At 35.3% G+C, this 13,692-nt stretch overlaps 1 protein-coding gene across 1 annotated transcript in view; it reads right to left on the bottom strand.

Moving 5' to 3' along the window:
* LOC132098146 (E3 ubiquitin-protein ligase DTX1-like) overlaps positions 1-13,098 on the bottom strand; it is a 41,046-nt gene extending 27,948 nt beyond the window's left edge. Inside the window, exons 1-2 of the mRNA XM_059504310.1 lie at positions 12,928-13,098; positions 11,043-11,765 (exon numbers count right to left, since the gene is read on the bottom strand). Coding sequence (XP_059360293.1) covers positions 11,043-11,298 — 256 coding nt within the window. The 5' untranslated portion in view covers positions 11,299-11,765; positions 12,928-13,098. The remainder of the gene's footprint in view (positions 1-11,042; positions 11,766-12,927) is intronic.
* Between the last annotated feature and the right edge of the window lie 594 nt (positions 13,099-13,692).

The following is a 13,692-nucleotide window of genomic DNA, read 5'->3' as shown; positions in this document are numbered from 1 at the left end:
AATCTTGTGAAGCTGCTAATTAGCAGAGAGTTAATGCAGAACTCGCAGTTTAGCTGCAACACAAAAAGACTTAAAAGACTGTAGCTGTAAGCCGTAACAGCAGAACACACACACACACACGTCACACACAGGGGCATCGCGACCGTCTGTGCCAAAGGCAGCTGGTAAAACACAGTGTCCGCTGTCCCTGTGAACGCCCAGCATGTGAGCATCAGCGCCTGTTATGCCCACATCACTAAACACACACACACATACTATATGATGTACTACTGTAAACTCTGAGGTACAGTAGATGCTTTGCAGTGTTTCAGATAAGACCACTGTATTTCCTGTAAGAGAAAACCAAAACGCATTATCTCACACACGCTCATGAACATATTCGCTGGAAAACCCCGTCATAAACCAGAGCACTTTAACACCTCCACTTTTCTCACAAACTATCTGTGGGCGGAGCCTTCAATCAAACTATCTGGGGGCGGAGCTTATCATCTAGCGGTCTTCAAAACATGCCAGAAGGGTTTTTAATCTAACATGAGATTATTATCCACATTGTAGAAAATTGTGTCTGGTTTCACAGTACATCACCAACACACACACACACACACATATATATACACACACATCAGTCACTTGCATTTAAGATTTTGACAGCAGTGGGCACAAAAGATAATTGGCAAACTTTCCCTGTCGCTCATGGCATGCCTACGGCAAGTCAAAGAATTATGTGAAACAGGGGTAAAATACTTAGCTTTAACTAAAACCATTAAAAAAAAGTTACTTGAAATAAAAGATTTATTATTTTATTATTTTTCTATTATTTTCATTTAGCTTGGCTTTAAGTACAAAAATAAGTAAAACTGAAATAAACCTAATTAAAATCTATATAGACATTAAAAACAAACTGTTCAAAATTACTAAATTACCAAAACTTTAAGTAACATGGAAACGAAAACAGGATATATAAAAACAAACTATTTAAAACTATTAAAAAATGCTCGATGATACTAACACTGGGTGCTATTAACCCTGGAGAATTTGCTTTGTCTTTAAAAAATGTACAAAATAAAAGCTAAAAAAAATCTGGTTTGTTTTCTGGTCGCTGTATTGCCAAGAAGAACAAGCTACAAACCAGTTTTATTTAATCATCATTACTATAATAAGTACAAAAATAGAATAAAATGCACATAATAAATGTAATAAAAAATAAGAAGAAATATTGTATTATAATTTATTTTGTATTCATAGTTTATTTAATTTTAACTTTAGTAAGTTATAGTATTGATTGTTCATTATAATATATAACAAAATAGCATACACTCAATGTTTATTAATATTTAGAATGACTTTTTCTTTATATTTTCCGTTTTAATAAAAGTTTGTGTTTGTGTCATTTTTATTCATTTTAAATGTCATTTCAGTTTACATTTATTTTAAGTAACAGAAGACTTTTTAGATTTTATTTAACAATAATAATCCTGTTTAAAACTTTGTGTCAGAGAGTAAAATACAGTAAGCGAAGAACTAAAGGACGTGGCATGTTCTGTCTGATTAAAATTCACCTTGAGACTGCAGTTCCTTCTAAGAGCCCCTTTGGCTGTCATTCCTAATGAGCAAAGTGGAAACTGTGGCCGTACGCTACTCCATTCTGGATCGGCCGCATGGGGAGCTGCTGCCAAAAAGCATCTGGCTAATATTATTCATCTCAAAAGTCAAGACAAGACAAGTGCTGACAAGTGCTGACCAGAGAGAGAGAGAGAGAGAGAGAGACTTGGATCTTCTGCATGTTAATTGTTTTAAAATGCTTCAAATGTGCAAACTTTAAGCGCAATATTAATACAGAAAAGGTTACAGTAATGAACTGCCCTGCAAGTAAATACACACATGACACCTAAACCTGCTGTGTCTGATGTTTAGTTTCTGGTGTGTTCTGACTCAACCAATGACGTGAGTTTGGAGGCGGGGCTATATGTGAGCCCGGCGAATAGAAGATGAGGGGAGGAGCACAAGGAAACCTGTTTGGAAACAATAATATATTTTTTACAATAGAGTGTGTTTTATTAATGGTGCAGAAATTAATTAGCGGCTCCAACATAAACTAGTATTCAAAAGTTTAGAGTTTTAATGATTTTGTCTCTTCTACTCATCAAGGCAGCATTTATTTGATTAGAAATGCTGAGAAAATGTTAAATATTATTAGAATCTAAAATAGCTGTTTTCTGTGTGAATCTGTGTTAAAGTGTAATTTATTTCTGTGACGCTCCGCTGTATTTTCAGCATCATTCCTCCAGTCTTCAGTGTCACATGATCTTCAGAAATCATGAAAATATGATGATTTACTGCTTAATAAACATTTCTGATTATTATCAATGTTGAAAACAGTTGTGCTGCCCAGTAAAATCTTTTGCAACACTATAAATGTCTTTATTATCACTTTTCTTCCATTTTTAATGCATCCTTGATGGATAAAAGTATTTCTTTCTATAAAAAGACCCCAAACTTTTGAACCCTTGATTTGTTTTCTGGGAAACTGCTCTCTTCACGTTACCTGTTCACACAGTCACACTCGTAAGTTTCACTCTCAGTAAGAATACATAGGTATGAGAATCTATGCATGTAAATGTCCTACAAAAAAACACTTATACAACACAAACCTGCATTCAGAGAAGACACTCACACATTCGTGACCACACACCACACACATCAGTTTCCCACGGTCAAAGCAGATCTGTGAAATTCTTAACATGCCAACTATACGTCTCTGAGATAAACCGAAACATCACAGCCAATCACACTCACACAAAACACGATCAATCATGACATGACAACCATCTACAGACACCTTTGGCTATATATATATATATATATATATATATATATATATATATATATATATATATATATATATAAAGTTGTGCCATTTTACAAAAGGGTTGCTTAAAAAAATAACATTACTTTGTGTATTTGGAGTAATAAAAAGTTTTTACGCGGTTTAAGGTTAAAAAAATATTATTTTCCACATACTGTACATCATTGTTTCTCCTCTATGCCCCGCCTTCTGAAACGCACCGATTTTTACGAAGCTCATCGGTCTGAAAAGCGAGGTGTGCTCTGATTGGCCAGCTTTCTAGTGCCTTGTGATTGGCTGAAAACCTCATGCGTGTGACGGAAATGTTATGACCCTCTCACTATACTGTGATGATGTGTCTCGGTGCGATGAGACAAAACCAATAAAACCCTTTACAAATGACACATTTGTTGCATCCAGTGGGGACATAATTACTGATCATAATGACGTATACTGTGCTTTTACACGTTGCGTTGCATGTCTGCATTTGTGATCTGAGAAATGACAAACAACAAGCGCTGCTCTACAATGCTCAAAACTCACGTTTGAATCATCAGTGATAAATGCTTTAAATATGAAAATGTACTTACAGACTGTGAGTCAGAAGCGCCAGACTGTCCTTGCAAAGTTGGAACTGCCCCACTTTAGAGAAATAGACACCGGCATTGTAGGCTACTTTTCCAGGGAACAGTCCTTGTCCTCCATAAAATGCACTGCACACATCTGTGCGCTATGTAAATATTCCCACACAGTTACGTAGAGATGTGGGGGTGTGTTTAAATGAGGCGTGTTAGGAGGAGCGTGGACGAGTCTTAACTTTTATAAATAATATCTCTTTAGGTTTGAGTATTTAGTCAATATTGGAAATATTGGAAAAAACTAACAATAATAAAGATAATATTATTATTATTATTATTATTATTTTACGAATTCTACTCATGAGAACAATATAAAACACACCAAGGATTAACAAGATGCTGGATTCATGAATATTAATCAGGTTGTGTGCATTCGCTCAAACTGATTCGCTGAAATCAAAACAGGAACGATAATAGGTGAGCGCCAGCCAATAAGATTGTTGTTTGTGCATTAGCTCCGCCCACTACCAGAGAAGCTGGCAGTTCTTTAAAGCTGAAGAATTCCAAAGGAACTCTGTTATTTTGACAGGAATATACAACAATGAATATCGTTTACATGTAGTGCATCAATTCTACATGTTATGTAAGACTCTCTTGCTCAATTTCTCTCACTTCACACTAGAGTTTATGATAGCCAAATACACAAAGATAGATGTGCTGTGCATCTATTGAGATGACCTGAAAAATAGCACAGATCACTTGACAGAGAGTGAAACTCTGAAGTGCTCAGGCAGAGTTTTTGGCAAATGAAAACATATCTGTGCTAAACTATACTTAGCCTCCAACTCACACACTGGTGAATAAAATCTGAGAATTTATAAGCCATTGGCTAATATTACACATTATTTAGTCACCCAGAGTGAAGATTGAGTTGCATATGCAAGCAATGTAGAAGGTTGCCTGACCCCTCACTTCTAGAAACACATCCCATTTACTTTCTGGCAGATTAACTATTTGGCAACAGCATGAAGCGCAAAAAGTAGTCAGATACATAAAACAAACTTTAGGTGTTTCATGCAGAAACACCTGTCGACCAGCTGCTTTGGCACTGGACTGAAATAAAGCTCTATGCTCTTGGCCAGAGCTCACAGCCAATCAGATATCACATAGCCAAATTAATATTCATGACCTAAGAGTGGCTGGCCAACCAGGGACCACATGCTATTATGACTGAATTAGAGACACAAAAAATGAGTCACACTAATTTCAATATGTTTGCCATGGAATATTATTTTATTGCATTTGTTATGAAATATAAATAAATTACTGAATTTATCTCAATTTATCTTATTAAGTCATGACATCATGGTTTGTCAGGTCAGTTTATAATGATTTTCAAAGATTTGAGTGACAGCGATTGTCCTGATATTAAAAACAATTATGCAAATTAGCAGCTATGTGACACCTACTGCAGTTACGATCTCGTTATCAAGCAAAATATTTAGCCTATTCTTAGCTATTTTTTTAGCCGTTTCCTTTTCAAAACATTCTTAAAAAATCTTTAGAATTTTTATTTTCTATTTGGAATCTGATTTGCTTTATTTTCTTTCTTTTTTTAAATAAAGATTCTTCTTTTTTAAGAATTATTAAGGTCAACATGTTTTCTTAAAATAAGCGGAATAAGAAATAAGATCCCAATCCAAAATCTAAAAAATCTTTAAATAATAATAATAATAATAAAACTGTACATTTTAAAATAATAATAATAATGTAGTATGACAGACAAGCTTAGAGTTAAAAGAACAAAAATATGTAACAAACAAATAAATGATTCCTTTAAAATGAATGGATAAAAATAACAAATAAATACAAATAAATATTCATAATAATAAAGAGAAACATTAAAAATAAGAAAAACATTAATTAATTTGAGATATAATAATAATAACAATAATAATCAGATTTCCTACAGTTATTACCAGTTATGCAGCCCATCATTTATATGTTACATGTTGTATACATATATATATATATTTTATTGATTGGCTGATACTTAACATTAATTTTAATATTGATTTAACATTGACTGGCGGATCCTGCATGCCCTTCAATACTGCATATTTCTGGTCTGCTGTAAAGTACACACTTCACACCAGTCAACTGAACAAAACAAATGATTGCAGAGTCACTTTTCAAATCTGTGAGACGTGTAAGAGAAGACGTCTACAGAGCTGCAGAAAACCACAGGCTCTCTCCTGAGACAAACAGATCAATTCAGTCTGGCCAGCGATCAAACCTCATTCCAACACACACAATCACATCCTGCACTGCAATTCACACACACACACACACACACACACTCACTCACACACTCACAGAGCAGTCATTCTCTGACAGTGATTAATAAAGTTGAAAAAAAAAATTATAATAATAATGAGAAATCCCTAACAACTACATAAAAACATGCTAAAAAAACATCTTAGAAACCCCATATCAACACCCTGGCAACCAGTCACAACACTCACATCAAACTCTTTTCCAAATGTACTGCATCCCACATGAAATAAGGCTGAGGAAACCAGGAATTCTGGTCTTGTTATTTTCTCTGCAGGGCTGAGTGATGTCAAGTATGACCTTAGTGACCAGCTGCAGTTTACTAGACTCAGTCCCACACTGCATACTTACTGCACACGAGGAAACCTCAGAGAATATCACTCATATCCAAGCAGTAAGGGAGGGACACCAGCACCACACACACACACACACACACACACACACAGACAGACAAATCTCAGAACTCTAGTCTATTAAGAGAGCTCCATCTGGAAGAACCAGGACAGCTAAAAAAAGCATGCATACATACATATAATCCAGAATATTACACAAGCGCTCCAAACCGTTACACACACACAAACACATGTGGGCCTTTAAAGGCTATATACAGTACACTCTCAGAAAAAAAGGTACAAAAGCTGTCACTGGGGAAGTATCGTTTCTAAAAGTACTGTTATGTACCATTTTAAATACTTCGATATTAACGCTTTTGGTACAAATATGCACTGTTAAGATCTTTATAAGCACTCTTTAAGGCTAAATAAGGTCCAAAGGTTTTTTTTTTAAAGGGTCCCGTCCCAGTTACAACTTTTGTACCTTTTTATCTGAGAGTGTAGCTACAATTAGTCTAAAAGAACTGATTTTACTCATAACTAGGCCTGCAAGTAACATTATTTGTACATTCAATAAGTTGTCCGGTTATTTATATGATTAACCGGAGCCTTTCTTTTTTTACTGACAAAATACACACAAATTCCACGTGTTGCCCAATGCTGTCCTTCAAACAGACTTGCTAGTTGAATGCTATAAGCATACTGTATGGTGAATATACAGTATCTATAGCTTTGCTACACATTATGTGCAAAAAGAGTTATAAAGCAAAGTTTAAATGGAGAGTTTAATGGACAAAGGCAGTTTAAAAAAGGGAGATAATAATGTTAACGATAAAGAAAAACACAAACTCAGTGTTAATAGATGAGAGGAACACACATTCACTCAGACTTTAAACCCTAAATTTAACATCCAATAACAGATTTCAGCAAAATGAATATTTTACATATTAATTTCTCCCTCTGTACTGCATTCAGTCTTTCTGAAACGCTGCTGTTCTTTCAGTAAATTCGGTTTAACGCTGACTGTCAGGATGGGCCTTCATGCAAAATAGAAACACATGCATGCAACACATCTGTCAAAGTGCTTGACAGGACAAGCCATGTTAAACATTTTGCTAATGCATTAGTTTGAAGTTTAAAATAATGCATTTGCATGTTTTGAGCAAATATATCTAAATATATATATATATATTTATTTATTTATGCAGACATATTTCGTCCATAGAAATGCGTTATTCAGTGGTATAATTTGACAAGTTGTGGAAGATTTCATTTGTGGGAAGATGCGACTGATCGATAATGACATCCATTGTCAATGATTTTCATTATCGATTATTATCAATTAGTTGTTGCAGCCCTACTCATAATTCAATTTTGACAACTTTCGGCATGCGTCTCTATATTTATAAGGTTACTGAAAAAATTCCAAGTACAACCTAAATCTATTCTACACATACACACACACACCCCTAAATAGTCTGAATCGGCCATGTTTTACAGTTCCAGAAAAATGTTTTCTGTGCAGAAGAAGATTTGCTTTCAGAGTGGACTTTGAGCTTTGTAAACTTGCAGATCTTTTTATGCTAAAAAACAGCAACATTACACACTAACTAAAGATGAAAAATAGAAAAGGCATAATTTGCTTGCCATTTGTTGTATTGTTTTTAGATGATGCTCATTAAAATGACTTCTAACCAACTACCATAAAATAAAAACCTTCTGCATGGTTAGAATTTTGAAAACTCCCAAAAGGAAGGTTCTGTCAGATTTAGCTCATGCCTGGGGATAATTTATGTCCCACAAGTATTACTGCAGTACAGTGAGTAAACCCACACACACACACACACACACAGAGTCATCTGGAAGCTGGTGGAGCCGTAAAACCACAGAATCAGGGATCATCATCCAATGAGAGACGTTGATTTCTCATTTTAGGTTTAGCCTGGTTTTACAGATTACCCAGAAGGCCAAAAATCCAGAAGAGCCTTAAAGAGTTTCTCTTTTAAATTCACAGAGGAAGTACTTCCATTTAAACAACCTTCCTGCTGAAAAGTGCAGTTTTGAACAGTTTATAATTAACATGTTGGTCCAAGCTGTTTTTTCTACTCAGTTCTAGCACTATGTTGTTTTCCAGTAAAATGTAATGAAAGTCCTGCTGGTTAAATGAACTGATGCACACTTCAATGTAATGGATAAAAGTGTCTGCCAAAGATTTAAATGGAAATGAAATTGTATAATTATATATTCTATTAAAATTCAAGATCTTAAACTAGTTTAAAAGTCAATGCTGAAAACAAAGAAAGAAAGAGAGAAAGAAAAAAAGATTACTTAGCATTTTTGTCTTGTTTTAAGTAAAATGTAAAAAAAAGAAAAGAAAAAAAACTACAAAATTACTTAACTAAAAGTAAGATGAAAGCAGAAAATATATAAAGTCTCATTAAAAAAGTATTAATAAAAACTACAATGGTAGCTGAACATTTAATCAAGAAACATTCAGGAGGTAATAAGTCTTTTTTGGGTTGAATAAACTTAATTCAAAGGAAAACTAGTTTTGTTTTTATTAAATATTTGTTACTGTTTTAAGAATTAGTTCATTTTAATCTTTTGTTTTTTAAATACTAGGACTTTGCTTCTTTAATTCTCAAGTATCTTGATTAAAGAATGTTTAGCTAATTTACTGAAATGACTAAAATACTCTTTTGCTGTGTAATATTGGGGTTTCAAAGCAACCAGCATCCAGATCACATGACAGCAACATCAAAGCTATGCGTGCCATCTTTATAGCACTCTCTCTTTGATCTAGTTTGATACAGGAATGTTTACTCAACCCATGAAAGTTTGAGGTCGGGACTACTGTTTGTCCGACCAAACTCTGAAGGAAAACATGAATTTTGAAATACTTTTTAGTGATGTTACTGCCACAGAAATGGACATTTTCACACTCAGAAGTGAACAAAAACATGTGCCAAAATTACACGAAGCTCGGTTTTCCATGGAGCATCCCATGTGTCCTAATTTAACCCTGAACCGTTCTACTTTAGGTCATTTGTTCTCTCATGAGGGAAAACAGTGGCCTGCGGCAATGGCATCATACGAAGAGAGAGCCCTGGGGACACAGCGATCGGTGTGTGTGTGTGTGTGTGAGGAGTCTTTAGAGAGTAGCTGCTTTTGGTAGGAACTGCACAGATTTTCCAAACAGTCCAAAAACCCTATCTAAACCCTATCTAGTTGACTTCAAATGCAACATAGCACAAACATACACATGCATTCATGCATGATCACACGAGTGCATCTCTCAAACGATCCATTCAGTTTCTCCTCTGATGCACTTTTGCTGAACGTTTAACCTTTTGAAGGTGTGCTTTTGATATTTGGGAACTGTCTCCACATTAACTGTGCTCAAGCCCTCTGGGGAAGTTCATATTTACAAGTTGGGATGTCGTAATTATGACATCAGATGTGAGTCACTTTAATCAGAACAAGATTGCAATTGAACATTTCTACAAAAAATCTGAAAAAATATATTTTTTGTAGAGTACGTCTTCAAAATGATTAATAAAGAAAGCACTCACTTAAGTGTGTTTTTGCCTTTTGATGCATTTATTCTATATCTGAAGGTGCTCTAAATGTAATTATTATATAAAAGCTAGCTAAGGTCAAAGTAAAGGTCAAAGGTTATTTATATAGGGCCTTAAAACAACACAAATGTTTACCAAACTGCTATCAAGCTGAGCAAAAAACACACATAGTAAAACCGAACATGTTAAGTAATTAATACAATAAGTTAACAGAAAAAAAAAAAAAAAAACTTTATAATGTTCAAAAACCAGTCATAACCTTGTACATCATAACCTTGTACATCACAACCCCTAGCCTTAAAGAGAGGCATACAAAATAAAACCAAGTTATGAGTAAACCTGAGAAAAAAAGGTAGGTTTTAATTGTTGCTTTAAAATCGCTTAATGTAGGAGAAGCTTAAGTCATTAAGGGAAGAGTGTTCCAAAGTTTTGAACCACATACTGAAAAAGACCTGTCTCCGAAACGAGATTTCGGGACATTCATGTGAAATTAGTGGTGCTGCAGTTAAGTTGCATGTATAAAATAGATGCACAATAATTACAATAAAATATGCATAATGATTCAATTTTAACAATAACTGACAAACATTCAAACACAGAGGTTAATCGATTGTCCATGATAATTCAACTTTTTTTTTAATAATCATGTTAAATAGCAAAACTTTTATGTGAAAAACCACATTATGATGCTGTGCAGAAAACTCCTCTAATCAAACAGTCTCATAAAGCAAAGTGCAAGAGATATTTAGCTCCGCCCACTCTCATTAAACGCTGTGTAATCAAGCCAATCAGAAAATATTACAACCACAAACAACCAAAAAACGTTAAATTAATAGTTTTTTTTTTTTCTCCGATCATATTAAATTCAACTATATAATTCGCAATGCTTCATGGGATTGTAGTTCTTTCCCTCATTTAACCAGTGGTTAAGTTCACAGACTTGTATCTTTGCCATTTTTTTCTTTCTTTTTTTTTTACTGTTTTTTAAATGCCCATGGGAAAAATGTATTGAAATGCCCATGGGAAGAATAATTTCGGAACTGCAGCACCAATAAAAAAAAGTGGGCAGGCACTAATGCAGTCTCTTGGCGATTGGTTCTTTATTTAGAAGGTGGGGCTTTTTCTATGTTGCAATTTCTCCCATTCATAATAAAAGTATGCTGTCTTAGTATTCCTTAAGACTTTGCTGGCATGCACTTGAAATTATAATCACGAACTTCCTGAGAAGGCTTGAATGCACCGAAATTTGTGGAGGCTTTCACGTGCATTCAACGTTTGCAACGTGACTTGAATGCATCGATTAAAATTTCCAATTTTCACATTTCACAATTCAAATCCACTTTACATAAGTTAACAGCATGCCTCTGTGACCCACCTGTGTCTTGTCTGAACTGATGCATGGACTGCAGGTCTATGACGTAGGGCGTGAGCTGCGGATCCACCTGCCCCAGTATGACTGTCCCTCGTGCATCTCCCTTCAGGACGTTTTCGATGTGATGACAAACAGCTGCGCTGTATGGCCTCCAGCGGCCGTGTTCATTCAACCATTCCCAAACCACCACCCTAGCCATGCTCTGAGACGAGTATCCGCCTCCCAGCGAAACCAGAACCCCAGATCCGGGTCGAGCCATTTGATTCAACTCCACACCAACAGCAAACACAATAGACTTTGTCCCAATATACACAGGGGAAAACTGTTCCAAGAGAATGTTCCTATTGAAAACACATCGTGAAGATCCAAAACTCTTAATTTTGCTTAAGAACGAGCACACAAACTGCAGAAGTCAATGCACATCCTCCAGCAAAACGAATTAGACGCTGCTCTGTTCACATGAGGGATCCGCCGCTGTAATTGAGTTTGCCCACATAAACTAGATTAGTCTCTAGTATTCCAGCTCTGGAAGTAATCATGTCGAGTAACTCCTCCTCAGCAGAATAATCCAAAATAGATGATCTGAGACGGAGTCCAGTCACTGCTAGTGATGCTCAGATAATCCTACAGTCCTGAAGTCCAGTTTTCTGGTCTAGACTCAGTTGAAGGAGAACACGCTGCTCTTGGACAGGACTGCCAGGTTTTGCATCCACATGATCTGCAATGCTATTGCGTATGAAATGAAACAGACAGAAAAAGAGAGTGAAAAATAAGGCCAAAAATATATGATCAAACTTCATTTTTTTTGGAGGTCCCATTATAAATTATCATTAAAAATAATTAATTTATCATTGGCTGCTGTGTCCTTTCATCAGGTGTTCTATATATTTTTTTTCTTCACATTTTTATTTTGCAGTAACACCATTTACATTAAACTCTATGATTGCTTTAATGCAAAAATAGTACATTAATAACTTTATTTTAAATTAAATCTAATTCATATAATACATTTTATTTTTAACATTTTAAAATTATGCATTATGAAACATCTGCATGCCTGTCAATATTTTTTTTTTTTTAAATGCTTTTACAGATTAATTATAAAGTCATATATTAAGTGGCTTAGCACTTTTTTTTAACAATAGTTTTACAGGAATTGCAATTTGAATTTTGCCATCAGTAGATAATACTGTGAACTGCATGCAAATCCTGTAGCAAATCATGTCAGGCATGCATGATATACTGAAAACACACATATGCATACAGAGAGAGAGAGAGAGAGAGAGAGAGAGAGAGAGAGAGAGAGAGAGAGAGAGAGAGATCCCTCTCCTCCTGGTACCCAAGAGCCCTTTAACAACCCCTAAGGAAAGATCCTGTATCAGTGATCAATAACTGCAGACCTCTCATGATTTACATGATAAACTTATCATAAATCCAGTGTTCTTCTAAGTGCAACCCAATCCCGAATGAATCGCATGTGGCCTCGAATCTGGTCAATTAGAAGCCAGTTTTCTAGCCAAACATCCGTCTGAGGTCCGTGTGAACGTGCATGCACAAATGATCTCGTTCTTCTCCATATGTGCTCCAGCTCCTCGTCTCCTCCGGATTTGATCATCAGAATCTCATCAGCGCATCACACCGAAGCAAACGGGACGATTTTGTCCACTAACGCGTGAATTCATTACTAGATTATGAAATCGGGGAATATGCGCGATTACGGATCTCTAGGAATAAACGGGACGCACTTGAGTCGTGGTGAATTCATTTATCCAGGATCATTCTGAATACGACATCTCACATGGAAAGGAAATTCGTGTTATTTCGAATCAGGTAGAGCGTGTTTTACATCAGCACAGACACAGAAATGAGGAAAAAAGGAATCAGTCACCTGTGATGTGAAGCGTCTCTGCAGAGCCTGAGGTCTGATCCAGAATAACAGACGAGAAAATAAAAGACTGGATAAGCGAAGTGTTTCTAGATCACATTCCCGACGCTAAACGAGCAGAAGAGAGACGGAATCCACCGTCTTCTGCTGTCTATGAGCTCTATTGGCTGTTGATCCTGGTGTGCGCATCCTCCGCCGCTCGACTGTTGCTCGTGTGTGTGTGTGTGTGTGTGTGTGTGTGTGTGTGTGTGTGTGTGTGGCTCTGTTTACCTCAGCCTGGAAAGAAGCAGCAGTTTCAGCATGAGAAAATCAGATTTTCCTTCCAGATGACCTCGTGTGCGACTACCACCGCTCAGAAATCCCATTCAGAGAAGTGTATAGTCATGCTTATATAGAAATATAAGATATGTATTATGTGTAATAAATTACAAAGCATCACAAAAAATAATGCATTACAAAACATTATTTAAACAAAAGTGATAATAATAAATAATTTGAGACATTTACATTAACCTTTCAGTTTCATACAGTACAGTAAGGTTTCATTTAACATTAGTTAACTATATAAGAAAACATGAATATTGCATCTATTGCACTCAATGTTAATTTCAACATTTATGAATTCAATGCACTAAAAAAAAACTAAAATAATAAATGCTGTAAACATCATCTTTTGAAAACAAATGAGAACTTATTTTAAAGTTATTTTTTTATAATTAAATAATTATATTTTTAAGCAATATGACAACATCATGCTTGTTAGTGTGA

The sequence above is a fragment of the Carassius carassius genome, chromosome 21 (assembly GCF_963082965.1).
Source record: "Carassius carassius chromosome 21, fCarCar2.1, whole genome shotgun sequence".
NCBI classification, from domain to species: domain Eukaryota; kingdom Metazoa; phylum Chordata; class Actinopteri; order Cypriniformes; family Cyprinidae; genus Carassius; species Carassius carassius.
Note: the sequence above shows the minus strand (reverse complement) of the source record. Positions and strands in the feature narration are given on the sequence as shown.